Here is a 24,316-nt window from a genome sequence, read left to right on the forward strand (position 1 = left end):
CGCCGCCACTTGGGCCTCACGTGACTCAGGACTCTCCCGACACGTGACGCGAGAAAGGGTGCGCTGGGGCGGGCTCAGGCCGCTTCTTCCCTCCTTCCGGAAGCGTAACACTGAACGCGCCTGCGCAATGGGTACCGGGTCCAATCTTTCTCAGTCCGAACGTTATTGTGCTTTTTGTTTCGGAATAGGAGGCTCGGGGGCAAAGACTTTTTCCCTTTCTTTCCTTCCCATAGCTTTCCCAACTATGGACCCTAAAAACTGCTGCTTCTGCGGAGCTACACAGTTACTGCCTCAGCTCTAGGATGTGCGCTTCTTCATTTAAAAACCCTTCGGACGGACCGAGGTAACCTCGCCCGCTTGGCAAACAAGTGCGCGTGCGTATGAGGGGAGGGCGCTCCGCTCGAGATTCCTAACTGCGCATGTGTGACAAGAAGGATTCCCCCCCACACACACCCCCTGACTGTGGAGGGAAACCTGGCTTTCTCTTGCAGAGGAGGTACCTCTTTGACCTCTACGCCTGCGCGCAGGTGGGCTCTCTGTGTTGACGTTTCAAGCGCGTCTCTCCCCAATGTCCCAACCCCTGTGCACCGTCCCTGCAGTGGGAGGCTTTGGAGAAGTTACCGAGCCTACAGTTTAGTTTCCTCAACATATCAAAAGACAACTTTAGAGTCACTGATTTCTAAGCTCTCTTATGCTTTTAGCACTAGTAAAGTATAAATTCACAGCACTGTTCCAGATATTTCCATTTGGTTCATTATTGTAACGAAATCTTTCCCAGCAAGCCCTTTTCCCACTTTCTTGAGAAGAGCTGCTACTGAAGAGAACAATAGAAATCTGAAATTCTCTTCCTCTAGAGTAACGTTGCCAATAGGAATGGAAGTTAAAATTGCTTTCTCCAGAATTCTGCAGTCCCAAAGTGTCAGTTGCTCACTTGCTACTTTTGGCAGCATTTATAATGTGGCACTGCTTTTCTGTGTCTAGAGTTTCCCCTCCTATCAAATTCTGACTTTTTCCTTTTTTCCCCATAGTTTCTCGTGTTCTCCTCAATTTTCTTGTTTTTGGTATATCCATAGCCAGCCATCTACAACATTTCTTTTCTGATCTTCACTAATCAGTGGTATTTGTGCTATGCTTTATCTGCCTGCAGCATTGCTCACGAATATGTTCTTTTCTTTAAGGCAGTTAAACAGTGGAATGGAAGGCAAGTGCTGTGGTCATCCCATGTTCTGCTCCTTGTCAACAATGTATACATTCCTGCTTGCCACCATATTCATTGTTTTAAGCTCATGTCGAATCCTACTGGTAAAATATTCAGCCAATGAAGGTAAGTTAAGACTTGGACTATATGGAGCACTTCTATCTAATCATACATTATATGTCCTGTCTTTGGTGTCCTTGTGTGTAAAATAGAGATAATACCTTTTCAAGTACTCTGCTTCATGTAAACAATAAAGTATGCTTAAATTTCATTCTGTAACCTTTCATTCCTTAGCAAAAAAAATGTTTGATGCTGAGTAAAATTTGGATTAGTCAAGTACAGTATTGAACCTTTTAGAGAACAGATCATAACATCTGACTGTTGCTTTAATGAACAGGTATCTCTAGGTCTGTAGCAGTATGTGTAATCATAACTTTTTTTGAAATAGGAGGATATGTATGGTCACTTGGCTTTTGTGAGGTACTGTCTTAATTACTGTACCAGTATGGCAGTAGAGTTTATTAGCTTTAAAATTATTAGCTCAAGAAGTCTTCTGGGGTGTTTTTGTTTTTGTTTTGTTTTGTTTTGTTTTTTTGAGAGAGCTTGTGTGTGCATGGTGTGGGGGAGGGGGCAGAGGGAGAGGGAAAGAGAGAATCTTAAGCAGGTTCCATGTGTGGTGCAGAGCCCAGTGCAGGGCTTGATCTCAAGACCCTGAGATCATGACCTGAATTGAAATCAAGAGTCAGACACTTAACCAACTGAGCCACCCAGGTGCCCCTTCTGTTTTTTTGTTTTGTTTTGTTTTTTTAATGTAGGAATTTGTATTTAGGCAAACAGTTTAATTCTACAAAGCTGTATTGAGAACCTTTCACAAGTTATTGAGAACACATAAAGTCATGATATCATGACCCTTAATGGTTTGCTTGGGGGGTCTGATGTATAGATAAGTCTCTACTGAGGTTAACATTTATCTCTTGGGCACTAGGCCAAGTATTAAGTAGCAGTGTTCAAAGTGTGTAAGACATAGACATTGTTCTCAAGAACTCAGTTTATTAGGAGAGCTGTACATGTGAAACATCATGAAAATACGGTAGAATAAATGCAGTTCTATACCAAAGATGCAGAGGTAGTTTGGGAAGTAATATATTCTGTCTGGGAGAGGATGATGTGGAGTGCAAAGGGATCAGGGAATACTTCATTATAAGGTGAAGTTGATCCACAAGAGGACTGGTGAGCTGGGGTATTCAAAACAGAAGCAACGATCCATAAAAACGAATAGATACGTGGTTAAAAAAAAAAAAAAGATGAATTGTGAGAGCATGTACTTCAGAATCACTGAGCAAAAAGTTTAAGGATTTGAAGGGGAGGATCAAGGGTTGCTTTTTCCAGAGGGGAAAGTTATGATCAGATACTTAAAGACTTCATATGCCATGCTAAGGAGCTGGGACTTTGACTTCATTCTCTAGGCCCTAGAGTCTGGGGGATAGGGAATGCTTAAAGGATTATAAACAAAATGAGAGAGACTGTTATGGTAGCTGGATAGAGGATGGTCTCGGGAAGAGACTGGAAGCAGAGTAGCTAGTCGGGGTTATTGTAAATTCAAGCCACAGATGAAGAAGACTAACCAAGGCTATAGAGGTAGGAATAGAGAGGAGAGGGTAGATTCAAAAAATACTCTAAACATAGAAAAGACGGGACTCAGAGAATGTATTGAATGTGGAGACTAAAGAACATGAAATACTGTGTAGCTCAAAGGTTTCTGGTTTGGGGTGCTAAGTAGATTGATGGTGTTCTCAGCTCAAACGGAAGCTATTAGTAAGAAGCAGGTTGGACAGAATTCAGAAAGATTATAGAGTTTTAGTTAGGTACCTTCCGTGAGGCCAGGAGCTATGCCCTTGTTCATTGCAATATTCTGCACTATCTAGCACATCACGTATGTGAAGGAGATACCAATTAAATTTATAAATAGGAAGTAGTTATTCATGTGGATATGTTTAGTGAGCATTAAACATTCCAGAATACAGATTTGGAGACATTAATATTAAATTGACATTTAAAATCATAGGAGCAGAGGGCTCATTCGGGATCAGCATGCAGAAGGAGAAAATAAGAGCCAAGGATAGAACTGCAAGGAATGCCAACATTTCAGAGCCATGCCAACACTCAGATGTTAAGAAAGAATCATTAGAAAAATAAGAGAACTAGATGCACACGACTGATAGAAGGGAAGGAAATGAGTTTGGAAACGAAGGACTTAGTATCATCATAATAAGATAGGGATTAAAGCATGCCCTTTGAAATTAGTAATTAGAAGATGTTTGATAATCTCAGAGACTAGGTAGTTTGAATAAAGTGATGGGATCAGAAACCAGATTGCTTGGGAGTAAGACCTGAATGGAAAATGGGTAAAATGGAGATAATGAATGTTGATGCTATTTTAGGAAAAGAAGGAGAAAGTATGATAGCTGGGGCGGGGGTAGGATCTTATATTTCGTTTTTTGGATGGGACAGTTTGAGCATACGTACAGGCCAAGGGAGGGAGGAAGCCAGTTAATAAAAGACAGAGGAGATACTTATTGGAGCACAGTTCCTGAAGAGAAAGGAAGGTTTCAAGGGGAGAATGGATCCTACTGGGATCATGGCCCCTTTCTTTGGACTAAAGGGAGCCCAGTAAGGATGGATGCAGTGTAAATATGGTATATGAGTGAGAGCAGAAGGTAAGTGCAGGGACTCCTGATGTGCTGCGGAGTCAATGTTGGGATCTACCATGACAGAAATGCAATGTAAAAATAAATAAGTAAAAGCCAAAGTGAGTTCTAGAGCGGCGGCAAGAATTTGAGAGTTGTAATCTGAAGGCCTCTCCCCTCCTTCTCCCGTGTGCATGTTTGCTCGTGTGTCATGGAGAGCAGATAGTAGAGTGTAATTTCAGCCTAGCTTTAAGCTCAGAGAAGGGAGGAGAAGTTTTTTTTTTTTCTTTTTAAAGATTTTATTTATTTGACAGAGAGAGAGACAGCCAGCGAGAGAGGGAACACAGGCGGGGGATGGGAGAGGAAGAAGCAGGCTCCCAGTGGAGGAGCCTGATGTGGGACTCGATCCCAGGACTCTGGGATCACGCCCTGAGCTGAAGGCAGACGCTTAATGATGGAAACACCTAGGCGCCCCGGGAGGAGAAGTTTTAACTAGACTTCGAATGATGGAGAAAGTTTAACAGGCGAGTGTTAAGTTCAGGTGAACATTAATTAAGTGCAGAATACTGTTACCTGCCAGTTATATGAAGATGACTAAAATGGGCCCTTTGTCATAAGAAGCTTACATTCTAAGGGAAGACATATACAGAAGAAGTAACTATAATACAGTGGGACAAGGACTGTTATAAAGGCTTATAGGTAATGCAACAGGATCTGAGATGAACAAAGAATTGACTGTGGTTAGGTTGAGAAGGTCAAGGGAAACCACAGAAAAAAAGAAAAAAAGTGTTCTGGAGAGAAAGAATATTGAGCTGGCATTTTTCCTCTGTCCTTGGCCAGTTTTGGTTTTTCATATCATGACCAAGGGAAACAAGCAAATGTTTCAAAGGGGGGAAAATGCATTCCTTAAAATGGGACCTAATAAAGTTTATGTTTGTCCTTGGCAAAATTGTACAGCAAGTTGTTTGTCAGCATTTGGAATAGACAGAGGTAACAGCTAAGACCAAGGCATACTGACCTAACCTCAATTCCTAATTAAACTGACTTGTGAGTTAAGATATATCTTCCCAACTCATCAGTGGGTTTGTATATGTCAGATATTTCCTCCCTGCCCTAGAGGTAGCCAGAGCCCTGGGCAGTTGCCTCTTGGCTCTAATAGCTTCCTTCTTTTACCCCAATGTACTGTTTATCCCAGAGTGCCAAACAGATACTGTGCTATATGTAGCACGATAGGAAACAGAGGGCAATACTCTAAGGGAATATCACGGAGAGTGTACCTTGATTCCAGCAAGGTGGACAAGTCACGCTAGAGGAACCATGACCTGGGTTCTAATTCAGCCGGATAAATTTATAGCCTTTGATAAGTCAGGCCCTGAGTGCTAACTAATGGTCAGTTTAGAGTCCCACTTCTAATGCCATACCCCAACGCCGCCTTTGCCCATATCCTTAACCTCCTCCACATGTTTATCAGCAACTTGGATATAAACATCAGAAGCCTGTTTATCAAACTCAAGAATAATAAAACACTGAATGCGGCAGGGATAGCTAATACCTTAGGTGAATTGATTAAAAAATCCAAGAGAGGGGGCACCTAGGTGCCTCAGTCAGTTAAGCCTTTGCTCAGAGCATGATCCCAGGATCCTGCAATCGAGCCCTGAGTTGGACTCCTTGCTCAGCAGGGAGTCTGCTTCTCCCTTTCCCTCTGCCTGCTGTTCCCCTGCTTGTGCATGTGTGCTCTCTCTCTCTGTCAAATAAATAAAAATAAAATTAAAAAAAAAATCCAAGCGAGAGAAAGCCAACTGGATGAAGTTTGATAAAACGAGTATTAAAATCCAGCTTTTAAGTTTAAAAATAGCTATAAATTATTAACTGTATATAAACATTATACGGAACAGAATTTATAGTTAAAAAAATTTTTATTACATTTCAGAAAACAAGTATGATTATCTTCCAACTACTGTGAATGTGTGCTCGGAATTGGTGAAGCTAGTTTTCTGTGTGCTTGTGTCATTCTGGGTTGTAAAGAAAGGTGAGTCTTGAAGTGGTACTCTATACTTGTTAAAAATCACAGAATCAAAACATTTTAGAACTAAAAGGAACATTCGATGTATTTAGTCTAGCCCACTAATTTTATATATGAGGACGCTAAGATACAAACTTAGGTATGATTACCCCTGTTTTGCAAGTGGAGAAACAGGCTCAAAGAGAAAATGTTATGCATTGGTGAGTAGGAGGGGGCAGGGCCAGTACTGCAACCCACATTTTCTTCGTGTCTTGGCCATCGCTCTACCTTGTTACTTGTTCGTTTGTTGGGTCACACAGTGAGTTAGTTTTTATTCAAATTCAGGATTTTCTAAATCACTGCTGTCTGATTTGATATGTAGCATACTGCAAAAACAGCCCTTATTTCCTACAGGGGAGGTAGTATAGTGGATTGGAGTCAGAAAGACTGTATTCTGGGGCAGATTATTTTAACTTCTCTGACTTCCAGTTTCATCACTTATCAAGCAGATACTCATCCCTTCCTTACATATAAAGCATCTGGCCTTTTGTGGTTCTTCATATGTATTATGCATTAATTCTCCACCTTAGTTCCCCAATTCTCGAGCCTCAGTGCTCTCTATTCTTTGGTCTGCCCTCATATGTGAGGTAGGCATAGAATTTAAAGTATTAAAGGTCTTTTCCAGGAAGCTTGCTTTTTATTTTTAAAAGTTTCAATTTGTTCAAAGTTTCTAGTTGGTGAAATACATTTCTTAATCTCATGAAATTTATGAGTTATTTGCAGGGCTTATACTTAAATTGTTTTCTATTTTTGCATGTTATTTTGCATTCTCTTGTTACAGTACTTTCCTAAGTTTTTGGAAATTGGGAGATGGGATTGTAACTCATACTAAGATTAGTAAAATTTTAATTTTTCCTACTCCCATATATATAAATTTTTACCTGGTATCTTCTTTTCCTGATTCCCTCTGGGGGGAAAAAAACCCAGCATAAATGCTTGATTTTTTTTTTCTCTGTATTCTTACTTCTTGCTCTCTCTCTTGGCTTTATGTTCTAATAGCAGTAAGAGAAACCTTAAGAATCCCGAGATGTTTCAAGTGATGTTTCACGTTAACAGGAATTAGGTATTCCTGAGGGTGTTGCTGATTGTCATTGATGAGGCATGGTGGTTGGTGGGTTGAAGAAAGAGAGACAATAATGAAATCCTATATTACCTTTGATTTCTTAAGGCTAATAGTCACTGATGAAAGCAAGTTCATAAAGCCTCTTTCAAACAACTGTATCAGTAATCAAATACAACTTACTTTGTCTAAAAATATGGGCATTCTCATCAAGATCCTTTGTTTATTGCTGTCTTTCTTTCTTTAGAAGATCATCAGAGTAGAAACTTGAGATGTGCTTCCTGGAAGGAGTTCTCTAATTTCATGAAGTGGTCCATTCCTGCCTTTCTTTATTTCCTGGATAATTTGATCGTCTTCTATGTTATTTCCTACCTACAGCCTGTAAGTAAATATGATAGAAAATAGCATTGGAAAAATGTAGAGAAATGAATCCCAGAACTAATCTTTTTTATCATTTTCATTGTCAGTGTTAGTTTCTCTTTGCCCCCAGTGGTCTTCCTTAGGTTTGACCAGAATCATCTGAATATGGAATTCCCAATCTGCTTGCCACATTCTCTCACTGTTAAAGATTGCTGCAGAAAACTTGCTGACTGTTTGGCAGGGGTTGCTCCCTGGCCTGTGAATATGGAGCCGTTTCTCTGTGTGTAACCTTGGTCAGTCTACCTGTTTGCTGAGCCATCCTATGGTCCCCAACGTCTGTTAACTTCAGCTTTCAGTACCTCCAAACAGATGTCCGTGATTAACTTGGAAAATCGTGTACTCAGTGCGATACTTTTTCCTATACCTGCTTTAATGTAGTATATGCGTTCTGTTTGTATGATTACTTTTTTTTCTATTAATCCTATCATTTAACCAACAAATTCTTTTTAAGGGTAGAAAATACATTCTCCCAGCTATAAATGTTATCTATAACCGATAATACTAGGGGTCTTTCTCTCTCATCTCTCTTGGCATCCTCCATGCCAATTGAGAAATCCATTCATAATCGGAATCCATTCATAATCACAATTAAAATTTGGTCTTCTGCTTTTCCGTATTACTACTCAGTTTGGGGCATGTGTATATTTTCCCCTATTATTTTACAAAATGAAGATTTCTATTGCCATTGTTGCCAAAATGTGTTTTAAGTTTCTTTGAAGAATATATTCAGGCATTTTTATGATAAATAAGGACTTTTATTGGCACTAGTTCTCTATGTGAAGCCTCTTAAATATAACCAAATCAGTTTGAGAGTGGAACAAGAAGGAGAGATCAGTAGAGCCCTAAGTAGAAAACAGGAATTTGATTCTTCTGCACAGTTTAGAAGCTATGTAATTAGGCAACCCCCAACTACTGTAAGTGTCATTTGCCCATCTGTAAAATAGAATAACGTTACCATACCAACCCAAAGGCAGGAACCTGGGCCAGGTGATCACCTGAAGTTCCTTTCAGCTGTGTGATCCGTGTTATTAGTAAGCGTTTTGAATGTTAGAATTGTTCTTTCTTAAATTCTTACTTCCACTTTGTTTTTCAGATCTGAGAATTCCTGTACCCAACAACATAATTATTGGCATCAATGAGTACACAGTTGTTGTATTTTATTAAGATTAGCTCTAAATTTATATCCCTTTCCTCTGTCCTCAATATGAGAGCAAGATTGCAGCTTCCTTGTTCTTCCAGCTCATTGCTTTGCTCTTCCTTCCTGATTGTGCACAGCCACAGATATTACAAAATCGGTCACATGGCGTATCCTGTGTATTGCTGTGCCCAGGTCTAGTTGGGAAGAATTAAATAGAGATGCATGGCAGTTTTGGGGCAAAGACTCTGGTGTTTTGTTTATTCTATGCTCTTGCATGGAAAGCACTTTCAGAATTCAGCAGGGCCTCCAGGCTGCCTGATTGGGTGATCTGAACCATTATTGTGATGGATCAGAGCCACTGCCTCCTCCCTCTTATCTGCCACTTACTTTCCTTATCACCTCTTACTCTTCTCCTACCTGGGGGTTCATAAACATTTGTCTCCAGAGGACACTGAGAAATCCTTAAAACAGCTCTTCCCATAAAAAACTCAACAGAAAAACAACAATGTTGTATTCTTGGAGTTTTTGCTGGTTTTTATTGGATTTATTCTTATTTCTTTAATTTACTTACACATTAGCCACATTTGCTGGTTATATAAGACTACTGAAAAATACTCTTTGGAGTTCAGTCAACTTAAACTGACAGCAAGGAAAAAGGCGGAGTGAAGGAAACGAGTAGGATTTGTTTTTAAAAATTGGTAATATTGTCAGATCCAATCACGGGGAGCGGTGATGAAATTTCATACTTTCTGAGCCAAAATATATACGTGTTCAGGTTAATATTCTCATGTGTGAAATATGATTGAATTCATGAAAAGAGACCATTATGAGATCTGGCTAACACATTTAAAAGTGTTGGGAACAATGTGAATAAATCAAAGGACTGTCAAATATGAGTTTAGTATTGAATCACTGGTACTGAGTCACTGCAGTTCAACCAGGAGAACTGATTGAATTCCTACAACAGTAAAGATGCTTAAAAACCTATACCTCAATTTTCTTACTGTATAAACGGGCCTAATAGGACGTATCTTCCCTGCACCCCTGGAAAGAGCGTGGAAACTCTATAAAGCACTTGAGGAGCTTGAAAAAGTATGCTTCATAAGCAAGGTAACTGTTATTTGTAGATCTGAACATTTAGAGTTTCTAAGCATTTCCAGATTCACATATACAGATTATTTACACAGGCGTTTGCAGAATTTAAGCACGTTTTCAAAGCCTATACAGTAATTTGGTCATATCTGTATGCGTTAATAACCAATAAAAATGGAATTTAATCCTCTGTTGAAATAGCTGCCCTAATAACCCCTCAGATTTTGACCAAATAGCTTTTTTTGTCAGGTGAACCAGCAAGCTGGGAGATTTCTGAGGTCACTACTTTGTTTGGATTGTAACTCTATCTTCTTCTTCTTTCTAGGCCATGGCTGTTATCTTCTCAAATTTTAGCATTATAACAACAGCTCTTCTATTCAGGATAGTGCTGAAGTAAGTAACTTACTCTGAAAGCATATATCATACTTTAAAATGGCACAGCCTTATTTCAGATGATATACCCAGAGCACCGAACCCTCTGAATCCCAGGACCAGGATTTTATTCCTCACTGGCTTTGTGTTTTGGACAAATTGTTTAACCCATCTAGAAAGCAGCTCCAGTGCTGGCCCGTCTAAATCTTTGCAACTAGTGTATGAAAAGTTTTTTCTTAGCATCTCAAAAAAAAGAAAAAGGAGAATTGGCCAGCTTATTTTAATTTTTAGTGCCAAATTTTCAACAAAGAATTCATGAGCTTTTTTTTTCCCCCTAGAATCTCTATACTTCAGTAGGGAATCAAGAAGTTCCTAACTATTGTTAATGCATTTGTTATTTGTAGTTTGGAGGTGATAAAGAGTGGCAAATTCCTTCTTAAACTACTTGAGATGAGTACATGATTTTTTTTTTTTTTTTTTAAAATTTTTTTTTTTTTTTTGCANGGAGTACATGATTTAAGCTGTGATTGGCGGAGGATTTGCATGAGGAATCTAGTCAAAATTACAATTAATAAGAATGATAGATTTTTAAACTTTTAAGTGCTATCACCAGTGTTTCCTTTCTTCAGGAAGACCTTTGAATAAAATAAACATTATTAAGTAAATGGGCTCAGCTGCCAAGCAAAGGCCAGAATATTCTAAGGTGTAATGGGATTTGGTATTTAACTGTAGCTTAATTTGTTACTTGATGATGATAAAAATAAAATTAACTTCTTGTTATATTTGTTGTGATTGGTTTTTTTTAAATTTTGCATTCACTTCCCCTTTTAATTTCTTGTTTCTCGATGTGCCGTGTCATAATATGTGCTTTCATAATTTATATGTACAGAAGAGTGAATGGCTTAGTACATAGGCACTCAGTAAATATTTGTTGAATCCATGATGGGTTCAGTACATTAACTATATGGAGTTCTTGAAAGACTTTCTTTTACCCCGAGGAAGCATTCAGTTTAACAGTTGATGTGAGAGATGGGGGAAAAATGAACATGTTTCGTCCAGGTTAGATGTTAGAGTGCACTGAAATTTGCTTTTGCATCAGGTTCTTCATTTTATTTATGAATTGTGACAGTAATTCAACTAGCAAGTTAAAGAATGCTAATTCCAAAAATGTCTTGAAGTCTTTAAAATCAACATTAAAGTCACTTTATAGGATAAAAAGTTGACTTCTGAGAAATTATATGTAAACAATAGTATCTTTATATTGATTCCTGTGATAAAATTGGAGATGCATATCCACGAAGGAAAAAAATTGGCTCTGCCACGTAATGAAAGTTCCATTATTTGAAAAGGGAGTCTCATAATGGGGTCTCAAAAACATGTTGTTTTTTTTTTAAGTAAAAATTTTTTCCTGTGAAATGACAGTTTATGGGTACACATGGTATTATACTTACCTAATACAATACATAAGTATTGTGTCAAAATTATGTCAATTTAAAATTGAATTTGCCAAACGAAAAATATATAAAATATGTATTGCCAGGTTTGGAATTGGCCCATAGCTCTAGCTGTGCCCTTAATTGTATGTAATACTTTTTATTTTTGTTTGTTTGTTTGTTTTAATTTGCTCCAGAGCATGAGCTGTGGCTCAGAGGTTGAGGTGAGGGGCCTGTCAGAAAGGCCTTATCCAGGGCTGGCCTGACTCATTTGTAGGCAACAGGGCAGGCAGGCTTGCAGATGGACAGGGAGAAGATAACACAGTAAGGACTCCTCAGGGCCAAGGGCTGGCCCTATCTAGACTTCACTCCACAACAACCCCAGGAGGCAGAAGTTACTGTCCTCGTTCATCAGTAGATTCATCCCAAGCTGAGTCTGTGCCCATAGCCACCAGGCAGGCGTTTTGCAGCATTTAGGTGGCTTCGACCACAGGGGAGGGAGCAGGTGGGGCGGCAGGGTTAGAGGCAGATGGACCAACTCTAAGTGAACTGCTCCTGTTGGGCTGAGAGAGAGCTGGCACATGGGCAGAGATGACCATCTTTAATTTTTATTTTATTTTATTTTTTTTTAAAGATTTTATTTATTTACTCGACGGAGATAGAGACAGCCAGTGAGAGACACAAGCAGGGGGAGTGGGAGAGGAAGAAGCAGGCTCATAGCGGAGCCTGATGTGGGGCTCTATCCCATAACACTGGGATCATGCCCTAAGCCGAAGGCAGACGCTCAACTGCTGTGCCACCCAGGCGCCCCTACCATCTTTAATTTTTAAACATTAAAAATGAGTTAGTTAGAAAGTTAGTTCTTACTGTAACCAAATCTAAATCTAATTATACTGTAAACTTAGTTTGCTTTTCATACTATTAATTATAACATTGTTATATTGTTGCTAATTTTAATAATAATTAATATTGTGAACTAAAGTTCCAAAAAGCTTTTTCACATATTTTACCTCTTAATATTCAGAGCAGTAATATTCTTAGACATGTATTTGCTTTGTTGTTAATATCTCTCAGTTTTGAATCCTTCGAAGTTAATTAAATAGACAATAAAATCACTCCATTTTTGTTATTTTTGCAGGCACTAACTTAGCTCCCAGAGGGGTTCTTAATTTGACTGATTGACAAATCAGCAATGAAACTACTCTTAATATTGCTAAAATAATGTAAAATCTAATACTGTCTTTTATGAGAATGTCTTCCAAGTACTGTGTTATGTTATTACATTTTAAATCAACTTTGCTCTCTTTTGATCTTTTTGTCGTTGGTGGCACATGTTGGTTGTTTGGTTTTCCTTATTCAGTCTACTTTTTGTGAACCATTTAATGTTCTTTTCCCCTTAGCAATAAAATTTTGACCCAGGAGTAGCAGCTTGAGTCTTATTACATATTCTTAATATGTTTATCATAACTCATTTTGCATTTAGACTATTTTTTATTTTAATTCAATTAATTAGCATATAGTGTATTATTAGTTTCAGAGGTAGAGTTCAAGTTGTATATAACACCCAGTGCTCATTCTATCACTATCACGTGCTCTCCTTAATTGCCCATCACCCTGTTACCCCAGCCCCCCAGCCCCTACGTTTAGAATATCAAAGCTGTTGTCTTATACTTGACTCTAGCAGAGCCATCAAATACCTTTCTCATACAGATAAAGAGGGTAAGGCTATACAGGCAAGAATTAGTTGGAAGAGTTAGAAAGTGGTAGAAAGAAAAATATCACCAAGCAAATGTCTTACCAGATGTTCTAGAGAAACCCCATGTGAATGTGTAGATTTGTTCTTTGAAGTATAGCCACTGGTCCACAGTAGAAACTGATGGCAGGCATTATGCCTCAAAGCCTTACTAGGTTGCTCTTAAGGCTTGGCAAAGTTGTATTATTTTGTTTAATTAGACTTTAGAATGTTTAGGTATCAACCTGAACATTCAGATCTGGGGGCAAAGGATAACCAAACAAGCACTTTTATCTAAAAAATGTATATAAATTTCCCTGATATCTTCAAAAAGAAGCCGTTGGGGAAAAAAATCAATGAAAAACATTTTGACACATGATGGGTGTCTTAGAATTTATGGTAATGTTAAATTACTCTCCAAATAAGCAGGAAAATAAAATGTGCCCTCACTGGTACAAGCATTTCTTCAAAATCATTCACTTGATAATTCTTTTTTATAATTTCCTGTTATACATCTGCCACTGGTCACTCTCTGTGCTACTAAGAAATGTTTTGTGTACAATTTTTTTTTTTAAGTCCTGTGAGTCTTTCATTTCATTTTTGTGTTCTGCCCTGTTTTACTATCACCAGATATGGTAGAGATGCTCTTATCTAACAGAATTTGGACTTAATTGTTTAGTTATTAGGAAAACTCAAAGTGGTGAATCATTTTAAAAAAAACCATACTTTAAACAGCTTAAGATGTGTAAATGTCCATTCATCAATGTTTTAAAGAGCTCAGGCATTATTTATTTCTTAATCTTATAATTAGCTCATCTGTACGCAGTTTGAAGGCAGGTTATTTTGTGAGTAATTTGCCTTTAATTAATCTTTCAAGCATCCAACTTTTCATAAAAATAGCAATCCTTTTCTTTTGCTCATAATTTATCATTTATGTAATCATTAAATATCTGATTACAATAATGAGGTCACCTGGCAAAAACACAGTTAGGAACAGAGACTCTTTGTGAGCAAGCAGTTCATTTGGGAGCAGAAACCCTCAGGTAGATAGTCTTCTGGATGTAAGCAGTCAGCTCTGATCAGCAATCTGAATGGTTTGGTTACCGGGGCAGTGGAGAGATCAGTTAGGCGAGTTTCTACTCTTGCTTTCACTAAACTGTGAGAAGCAAATTCAAGCACAGTCATTTATAAGAGCACTTATTCTCAGCTGACTTTATGGGATAATTTATTAAGCTTTATTTTCTTTGCTGAAAATCTACCATTTTCAGCCTAACACTTAATAATTTTTACATTCTTCTAGAACATTACCTTGAATGAGCAATATTTGCAGTGGTACTGATTAATTTGTTTAAGGCTTTGCTTAATTAGGTTCTTTTTTCTCAATGTCAGTGTTAGTGGAAAATCTATTAGCCGTCAGAATTGAAGACCTCTAAAGGAATTATAGATTATATTATATATAATTATAATATATATTTGTCTTGATGTCCAATAATTGGTTGTATAATGATTTTTATAAATTGGGCATATACTTTTCATCTGTCTTTTCTGTTTCCAATCACTTTGCTTTTTACCACTTACTGCGTACCTGCCACGCCTTTAGAAATTTACGTGATTAGTACACAGTTTCTGACCTCATAGCTTCAGGCTATGCTAACCTCATAACTAAATGCTAGATCTGGTTATTTGAAAGTACATACATGAGAAGACATGATAATGTGCACATGTGTGCTGCTGTCTAGGCTGATCTGTGCACATACCAATTTCAATTCATGAAGCTCTATGGAAGCATTGGTGAAATCAGACACCTCGTCCTATGTATGCACCTTGGGAACTCATTATTCTTAGGCATTGTACTTAAGAGGTGCATCGGTCCAAAAGGAAGACATGCAAACCATGGCTCAGATCCCTTCGTTGCTCTTTCATAAACATGTGACCTTAGGAAAATCCGTTAAGCTCTCGAGCACTGTTTCCTTCCTTAGAACAGAAATTGCCTGACCCATAGTAGGTGTCCAGTAAATGCTCCAAAGCATTTACTGTAACCTTGTAACCTTTCATACCTTACCTGTTGCTTTACACTTCTTCCTTTGCTTATATTCTGTGTGTGTGTGTTCCCTCTTCTTCATCTGACTAATTGATCTTTAAACTTGAAGATTTTGTTCCCCTTCAGATCTCCGTATCGTCCCCCACCTGAGTTGGCTGCTCCTCTTTCCTTAGTCAACATTGTATATTCTTGTTGTTGTTGCCTTTGTGTAGACTCTTCCCTGTGCCTGGGCATACCACCAACTGCCATTTCACATGGCAGATTTCAGTTTATTTTTCATGTTTCACCTCAAGTGTCATTTTTTTCTTTGAAACAACATCTGACTCCATTTACAGACTCAAGGGTTCCTTCCTTATTGTGCCCCAGTTGTTCTATGTATCACTTGTCACACATTACGTTTACATTATTTAGTTTCAAGGCTCTTCCCCTATTGTAAATTCCTTGGGATGAAGATCAAGTCTTCTCTCCCCAGGCTCAGAGTAGCCTGGCACATAATAGCTGCTTATTTAAATGTCTGTTGAACTGAATGAATCCACAAAATAGATCGACAATAATGTATGTCTTCTATATCGCACAAGTTTGTGGTTAGGCAAAATAAGTAAAGAAATAAAGCATTGTTAAGATTTTGTAAACCGAAACATTAAAAATATTTTCCTTATTGTCCCAAACAGTAGTTTGCTGTAAAATGCTTTATGATTAGACCACAGATCTAGGAGCAGGCTCCCTCCTTAAATCTTTTTTGGGTCATAAACACCTTTGAAATTTGACAGCTTTGAAGGGTCTCATGGGATTGGTGGGGGTGGGGTCAAGAATTCACCTGTCTAGAAGATTTGGCACCTACTGCTAGGATTCATGGATTTCTAAAGCTCCAAATTCAGGTTGATGGAAATCAGGTTGAGAATCTCTGCCATACTTACTTCATAGCAAAGTAAAAAGTTATTGTTACAAAGGTCTATGATCAGCTTTGGAGGTAAAAAGGAGACTTAGTTAAATCTAAAGTTAAAAGGAAATGTAACAATGAAAAGAAATGACTGAATGGCATTAAGGGACAATTTATTACAAAGGTGACTAAAAATATCATGCTTTAGAAGCAGAGACGCCAACAGGTTTCTTTTGAACTTGAATTGGGAATGCTAGCAAAAACTGAGTACAATTTATTCAACCAAGTACTTAAGTATCGGAGTTTTCAGTAGGAACAGTCGATATGGGAAAGGAGGAGGAGGGAACAGCAGTAAAACCTTGTTTTTCCTCTTCGAACAGGAGGTATCTAAACTGGATACAATGGGCTTCCCTCCTGATTCTGTTCTTGTCTATTGTGGCCCTCACTGCTGGGACTGAAACTTCACAGCATAACCTGGCAGGACATGGATTTCATCACGATGCCTTCTTCAGCCCATCCAATGCCTGCCTCATTTTCAGAAATGAGTGCCCCAGAAAAGGCAATTGCACGGCAAAGGCATGGACTTTTCCTGAAGCAAAGTGGAACACCACAGCCATGGTTTTCAGTCACATCCATCTCGGTTTGGGTCATGTGCTTATTATAGTCCAATGTTTTATTTCTTCAATGGCCAATATCTATAATGAAAAGATACTAAAGGAAGGGAACCAGCTCGCTGAAAGCATCTTCATACAAAACAGCAAACTCTATTTCTTTGGCATTCTTTTTAATGGACTGACACTGGGCCTGCAGAGCAGTAACCGTGATCAGATTAGGAACTGCGGGGTCTTCTATGGCCACAATGCGTTTTCAGTCGCTCTTATTTTTGTGACTGCATTCCAGGGCCTCTCGGTGGCTTTTATTCTCAAGTTCCTGGACAACATGTTCCATGTCTTGATGGCCCAGGTCACCACTGTCATCATCACAACAGTATCAGTCCTGGTCTTTGACTTCAGGCCCTCCCTGCAGTTTTTCTTAGAAGCGCCCTCAGTTCTTCTCTCCATATTTATTTACAAAGCCAGCAAGTCTCCAGGTCTGGAGTGCGCACCTAGGCAAGAAAGAGTCCGAGATCTCAGCGGCAGCCTCTGGGAGCGCTCCAGTGGGGTAAGTTTGTGAGGATGCTGCCTTTTGCCTATTCTTCCCAAATTCAGTGCACAGTTATACAAGAAAAGAAATTGGGCAGTGCTTGTTTTTCAAAGGATGTATTGGATTTCTGTGACTTTGAAAAATTATTCAACAAACATTCACTGGACTTAGGTGTGCAAGGGCTCATGATAATGCTGTAAGGGGTCGAGAAAAAGCATAAATCAGTCTCAAGGACCTTATGTGTTAGTTGTATCTTGTAATGTTGTAGAGCCGTTGAGCTGGGAGATGTCCCACAGGTTATCTTGTCCAGTCTTCCTAGTTTGGTAAATGAATAAACAGACTCAAAGAGGCTAAGTGGGTTATATATAGTACGTAAAAAAACTATACTAAACCCATGAGGTCTGACTCCTAGTCCATTACTCTTTCCACCCACCATAGGGCAATATGCCTCATTCATAAGAAAAGTTGGTCTTTGACATGAATAAGTCTTGTTTAGTATAAGTGGAAGTCCTGGCTCCTTGATTTTCCCTCAGTTACTCATGAACCCCAGTGTGCCAGAAGGGCAGGCCTTACCTCATTAAGAAGATGGTTTTCAAAATGATCTTCATAAGTAAGAGAAAAGTATCTTCTCGTATTATTCCGCCAGTTGCTTATAATTTTTCTAGGAAGGTCTATCCATGATGGTATTAGCAGATTAATAATAGTCTTTTGGAGATTCAAGTAAGGAGTTAGATATATGTTTAAAAGATGAAATAAACTCCTCTAACTAGCTTTAAATTTAGAATTTTCATGAATACACAAAATAGTAAGTACTTCACAAAATGAACATTTCACTCTTTGGGAAAATCATCTCTTGTCTTTTAGTTTGTGGTGGTGTTTCCATCAGTAATGTCTCTGAGGTAGTGACAGAACAGATTCTTAAGATGAAAAAGTTAGAAGGGTGGGTCCCAGATGCCCTGATATCAGCCAGAGTACAGTTTCAAAAGTCCTGTATTCTTTTCCGATGGTTTGATGACACCGCTTACTGTACTTTTTAGGTAAAAAAAATTACCGATTTTAGGGGAGGGCCTACTTTATACTTAGTTCTCCGACCACTTGTTATTTCCCTCAAGACCAGCAGAGGGTGCCCCTTACTGCGTTCCGGTTGTTGGTTTTCAAATTGAAGTACTGAGATGCACATTGATTTTTTGTGATCTCATTATGTGTCTAAAATTAACTTTCCAAGAACATAAGTATCTATCTAATTTCATTGACTAGATGATAGTTGTAGTTTAACGAAATAAATTTGCCAGTAGGGTTTCTCCTTAGTAATCATTAAAATGCTACATTTCTAGTGTTGTTTTAAGTAATTACTGATCTCATATTTCCTTTTAGGATGGAGAAGAACTGGAAAGACTTACCAAACCAAAAAGTGATATTGAGTCAGATGAAGATACTTTCTAATTGGTACCCCAATGATTGGCAGCTCTCAGAAACCTTATTTTCACATCTTCAGCATGTGTAATATTTATCTCTTCACTTTGATAAACAAGAACATTTCTAAAGCATAATACTCTTTTGCATATATCTAACCACTCCCGAAACAGTTCCATCCAAGGCTTAGAGTACCCAAAGGCTAAAGCATTCTAAGGAACTGACACGGGAGTAAGAGTATGGAGACTGGGGCGCCTGGGTGGCACAGCGGTTAAGCATCTGCCTTCGGCTCAGGGCGTGATCCCGGCGTTGTGGGAGAGCCCCACATCAGGCTCCTCTGCTATGAGCCTGCTTCTTCCTCTCCCACTCCCCTGCTTGTGTTCCCTCTCTCGCTGGCTGTCTCTATCTCTGTCGAATAAATAAATAAAATCTTTTAAAAAAAAAAAAAAAGAGTATGGAGACTGCATTAATGGTACTTGGTAAGTCGTCAAGACACATTCCCAAGTTATCTTCCTTGTCCTCTAGGGGTCCAAAAGACTTGTAATAATCACGTTGGCTGTACCCTATAAATATACAAATAGTAATCAGTTTTCCAGATATTCATAATTATGAATGTAGTTCTATTCTGCATGCTAAAGTGTTCCCTTATGTATCATTATAAATATCACCTAGGCTGAATTTTGAAGCCCTGGAGATACTCATTTTGCAGTTAAAAAGGAACGTGATTCTTTCTAAAAAGTTTGGTGGAAGGACTTTACCATTTGGCTACAACATTGATTTGAGGGCAGTGTAGTCTATACCAAATGTTTTGCCAAAGAAGCAATTTTTCAGAAACAAAATATTAGAATTTTAATTTTTAGAAATTCATAGGGAATTTGATTTTCAGTGATTATCTTTTGATATTTTTCTACACTAATAAGCTTCACTTTAGGTAAAAGTTGGTTCCCAATTACCACAGTTCTCACTTGGATTTTCAGTCATTTAAACAAGCCACAGTGGACTTTTTTTCTTCTCGGTTTGACCTCATTACTTTTGGATTATCAGATTTTAGAGAACTAAGGAGCCATTTCATTGTATTAGTTATAATTAGAACTTACGATTGTTATATATCTTACTATCATACCCTATTCTGAAGAATCGAGACAGTGGCTTCAGAATCATAACAAACTGTAAGACTAATGCCTGAAATTTGCTTTTTAAAGGGTTACTTTGCAAACAAATGACTTTCACTGAAATATGAATAGTATTACTCTAAAACGAGGAAACATCATAATAAATATACTACAGTAATAATATTGATACTTCAAGTGCATGATATTTTTTGAGGTATTTTTGCACGCAGCCAATTAAATATGAGGCAGAGAAGCCAGGTGATAGATAATAAAAAGTGAGAAGACAGAAGTGACTTGCTCAAGGTCATGCAGCTGGATGGCGATAGGAGAGGCCTACCTCACAGGCCTGTGTGTTTACAGAGCACGACACTGTAGACATGAACTTTAAGGTGTCATTTTCATGCAGTCTGTACATCTCTTCTTCCCCTAATTTTCATGAATTTTATTTCATACTGTAAATAATCCATCTGTGATATCTGGAATAATACGACAGGCAAGAGTTGGTGGAAATTTATAAATAAAATAATTATTAAACCTGTATCTTGAGTCTTCACTGTCATGTGATGTGGGACACGCAGTTCTTTTCGTTTTCATTTCAAAAAATGGAGTGAAACAAGAAATCCAAACGGCTTTTAAAACTTTCTTTTTCAATAGATGTTGACTTCTGAGAATAGCAAAACTGGGAATCACTTTATCATGGGTATACCCCTCCAGGTTGTGAAAGAGGGAGTTTACATTATTATGGCAATTCATTTTAAAGGTAAGGAAATCAGGTATAGAAAGACCTCCTTTTTAGGAAATATAATCTATAAAAACATCTAATGGAACAGAAAAATTACAACAATATTATTGGCAAAGCTATTGCCTACATTAAATACATTAAACAGCAGATTTCTGTAATTCGTGGAGCTTGCAATGACTTTATTTGTAATTACAGGTTTAGCTGTGTTAACTGACCAGTTACTAGGATAAAGAAAGAGCTGGAGCTAAAATGTGAAGTTGCAGTGTGGATGCGCTGTAGTATGTTGTGGGCACTAATGCTTTGAAAGGAGAATCACTGGAAGGTGAGAGGTCCAGAAACCATAGCCAATCATCTCAAGTGCTCTTGGAGTCAAGTATATGACCTGGGAAGAAGAGCAATTGTTATGTGGAAAAAGAAGTAGTCTTTCCTACTCTGAAGAGCCAAATTATAGTGAACGTTGTAGACTGACAGTTATTCTTTCCTTATAACCAAGACCCTCCTAACAAATGATTCTTTTCAACCGTAGAAAAGGTCCTGAAGAGTAGTAGAGAGTAGTAGTGAATTCTTGATCGCTGAAGTTTTCAGGGAGAGATTGTACCATTAGAATGTTTTAGAAGTATAGAAGTTGGCCTAAATGATTTCTGAAATCCCTTCTTATTTTTAGATGCTCTTCTAAGCCGTTATGACCTACGACTGATGTGCTGAATCTGCTTGCTTCATAGTTTCTGAATAGCCTTTGGTTGGACCTCACATGTGGCCTGCAACGACCTGGTTCCAGCTCTGTCACCAGCCCCAGGACCAAACTTAGGTCCAGCAGTGTGCCTACTCCTGAAGGGAAGCAGGATGTGGATGCTGCTTGTAGAGGGAAAGGGCCCAGACCCAGGATCCCAAATCCTTGGCCAGCTGTGTCCTGCTGCTATAGGTTTTCATGGTCCACATGCAAGAGGAGACTCATGGCCAGATACTTTTGTTTACAGCTCTGAGGCTTGCCTCTCAGTTCCCATGTGGAAGTCCTGTTGCTTGTGAGCTGGACTAGACTGTGCAGCTGCAGGGAATCCCTGCGCTTTTCCAAACAGCCCAACAGGCTTGACCTAACACAGCCCAGGTCCTCCTTGGCTCTTTTCCCTTCTATGTAAGTCCTGGTTTTTCCCAACAACTCTTAACCACTCCAGTGTGGGGAAGAGGCAGAGAAAGCCAAACTCAAAGGAAAGACAGTGGCTTTCCTTCTCTAACACTTAGACTTCCTGAAATTGAGTAATATATATTCCTCTTTTAAGAGAAAAACCATGTTTTTTCTAAAAGATCTCAGTGTTGGCCTTTTCTCCTTTGCTGTTATTTAAACTCATACAAACATAGTATGAAGTATAAACTTCCTTGCTTATAGTTTTTATATGAAAACCAAAACAAATTTGCAAATTAAAAGAGAAATATAGCTATAAAAGCAATAAACTTTCAATTCATGTATGAGTTTAGTGAGAAGGGGTTGTTTTGCTCAGATAAAGTCACAATAAATCCCTTAACAGACCTGCAGAACATTTGCCCTCACTTGCTATTTTACTTGCTTCAAGCACCATCCTGTCTCTGCCAAGATAACTGAAACCTGCTGACATTGCTAGTAATGCATTTAATCCTGCTGGGATTTATCAACCCATGTTCCTGACAATCCCATACGGATGTGGTGTGGGTCAAGCTGCCAACTCCCATTGGCCTCGGTGCCCTGGAAAGATTTTTAAAACGTCAGCTTTATGCGTTCCCTAAAGTTTTGAAATAACTCACCAATAGAATTGCCTAGGCTTGGCACTTTTTGAGCCCCTTCTCCCCCCACCCCCACAACATTCTCTATCTATTCCTCATCCTCCTTTGGGTCCACTCTGTCACTTACATTTTGCTAAAAAATCATTCAGATTTTCAAACTTATTTGCATAGGAATTTTTGAATCATTCTCAAAATTCTTTTATTGTCTTCTGTTACTGTAGTTCTATTTTCTTAATTTTGTGTGTGGATGGTTTCTCTATTGTTTTTTTTAAAATAAGCTAACAAGCAGTTTCTAATTTTTAGTTTATTGAAGTTTATGTTCCATTTTTCTAAGATTTGTTTAATGTTCTTTTTCTATCTTATGTACCTGAAATACACTTGTTTTCTTTCTCATTTGTTAATGAACATTTTTATAACTAGTAGAAACATTTCCTGGAGTAAGTACATATTAGGCCAATCCCCAAAAACTTTAGAATATGGTATTATCATTATCTTCTAACTAATCTGTCTTGAGTCAAGGGCTGTGGATTGAGGTTTTGATTCATACTTTTGTTAATTTCTGGTTTTCATACACTTGATTAGAAAATGAGATTTGTGTTCTTTCTGTTGTTTGCATATTTTTATTGAATTATTAAGTGTAGTTTGGTCCTTTAGTATGCAATAACTTTTTTGAGAAAGTTGGTTTTGGTTTGATATTTTGAACCAGTCCAAAAGTTGCTTGTAATATTCGACATTTATTCTAGTTACCTTTCTAATCTATTTCATCACCAGTAATTATTTTTACATTTAAAAAAGCAAATTTAGAAACTTATTTATAAATTTATTTATTGAAAAATTAAAATATAGTCATTGACTCCTTTCACTAAGAGATGAGGAACTTAGAATATTATGTTTCCTCCCAACTCCCAGTTTGTCCTAATAAAGTCAAGAATTTTATCCGGATCTGCTACACTGTATTTTGTCTACTCTAAGACTCCTATGTTTTCACATTACCATCTCTGAGATTGGAATGCCTTAAGCAATGGCAGGTTAAAATAGCTACTGTCTTGCGGCATAATGATGATGTTGTCTTTGCTTGCATGTGCAGGCATTTGGTATGACTGGACAATGTTTTAGTCAACAAACCACTTAAAAACCATTTGAGGAGAGGGATGCCTAGGTGGCTCAGTCGGTTAAGCATCAACACTTGATTTTGGCTCAGGTCGTGATCTCAGTGTTGTGAAAGCACGCCCTGTGTAGGACTCTGTGCTGGGTGTGGAGCTCATTTAAGATTCTCTCTCTCCCTCTGCCCCCCCCACCAAAAAAACCCCCAGACCATTTGAGGAGAGGATAAGAGTCCTGGTTGTTGTATGAAAATCTTCCAATGAGATCTCCTGGTAAGATCAGGAACATGCCAGCGTTACATTTTACAAAATGGGTGTTCATCGCTTGAAAGTTTTGGAAAACCCTGGAGACAGAGAAACTTAAGAAATGCTATGTCATCATCAGTTCTCTCAAGGGCACAGAGAACTCTGGAAAACCTCAGACATCTGCAGCTCTGCACCAGCAAGTGATTCAAAAGATTTTTGGCTCAAATGGGAAGATGTTTTAGAAATACCTTAATTAATTTATTTTAGTTACAGTTTGCCTTTTTATGAAACCAGAAAATGGTACATACATCTTTAAGAGCTCTTTAAAGAAATATAAAGTAAAAATTCTAAGACATGAAAAATAATATGTTTAATTGACAATGTGCTCTCTTAGTGGGGACATAAAATAGTGATTGATTCCTTTTGGAATTAATGCTATCATAGGCATGGTGAGATTTGGAAGTTCATTCAATTTTTTTTGTTGTTTTGTACCTTTCCTTTCAAGAATTAATAGTAATCCCAATTATCACAGCTAATTAAACTTAATTTTTCATGACATAATTTCCTCATTCATAACTTTATAATGCTAATTTATCTCTCAGCTGGAAGCTGCCACGAAATAGAAATAGATTTTTCTCTTCTGAAAGGGCTTTTGGCTGATATACTCCTTGAGGTTTTGGGTCGTTT

General features: G+C 38.1%; 1 protein-coding gene across 5 annotated transcripts; it reads left to right on the forward strand.

Moving 5' to 3' along the window:
- The first annotated feature begins 111 nt into the window (after window positions 1–111).
- On the forward strand, window positions 112–19,038 carry SLC35A5 (solute carrier family 35 member A5). 5 transcript variants are annotated; one of them, XM_011222481.3, is made up of 7 exons: window positions 112–343; window positions 1,179–1,324; window positions 5,816–5,914; window positions 7,255–7,388; window positions 9,983–10,050; window positions 16,496–17,276; window positions 18,633–19,038. In XM_011222481.3, the coding sequence occupies exons 1-7, from the start codon at window positions 303–305 to the stop codon at window positions 18,699–18,701; spliced, it is 1,338 nt and encodes a 445-aa protein (XP_011220783.1). In that variant the 5' UTR covers window positions 112–302; the 3' UTR covers window positions 18,702–19,038. The 5 variants fall into 5 exon arrangements, with proteins under 5 accessions (XP_011220783.1, XP_011220787.1, XP_034514236.1 ...); XM_011222485.3 differs by having other exon boundaries at window positions 1,183–1,324; XM_034658345.1 differs by lacking the exon at window positions 112–343 and adding an exon at window positions 371–527 and having other exon boundaries at window positions 1,183–1,324; window positions 7,258–7,388.
- Window positions 19,039–24,316: the final 5,278 nt, after the last annotated feature.

The sequence above is a fragment of the Ailuropoda melanoleuca genome, chromosome 1, assembly GCF_002007445.2.
Source record: "Ailuropoda melanoleuca isolate Jingjing chromosome 1, ASM200744v2, whole genome shotgun sequence".
Lineage (NCBI taxonomy): Eukaryota > Metazoa > Chordata > Mammalia > Carnivora > Ursidae > Ailuropoda > Ailuropoda melanoleuca.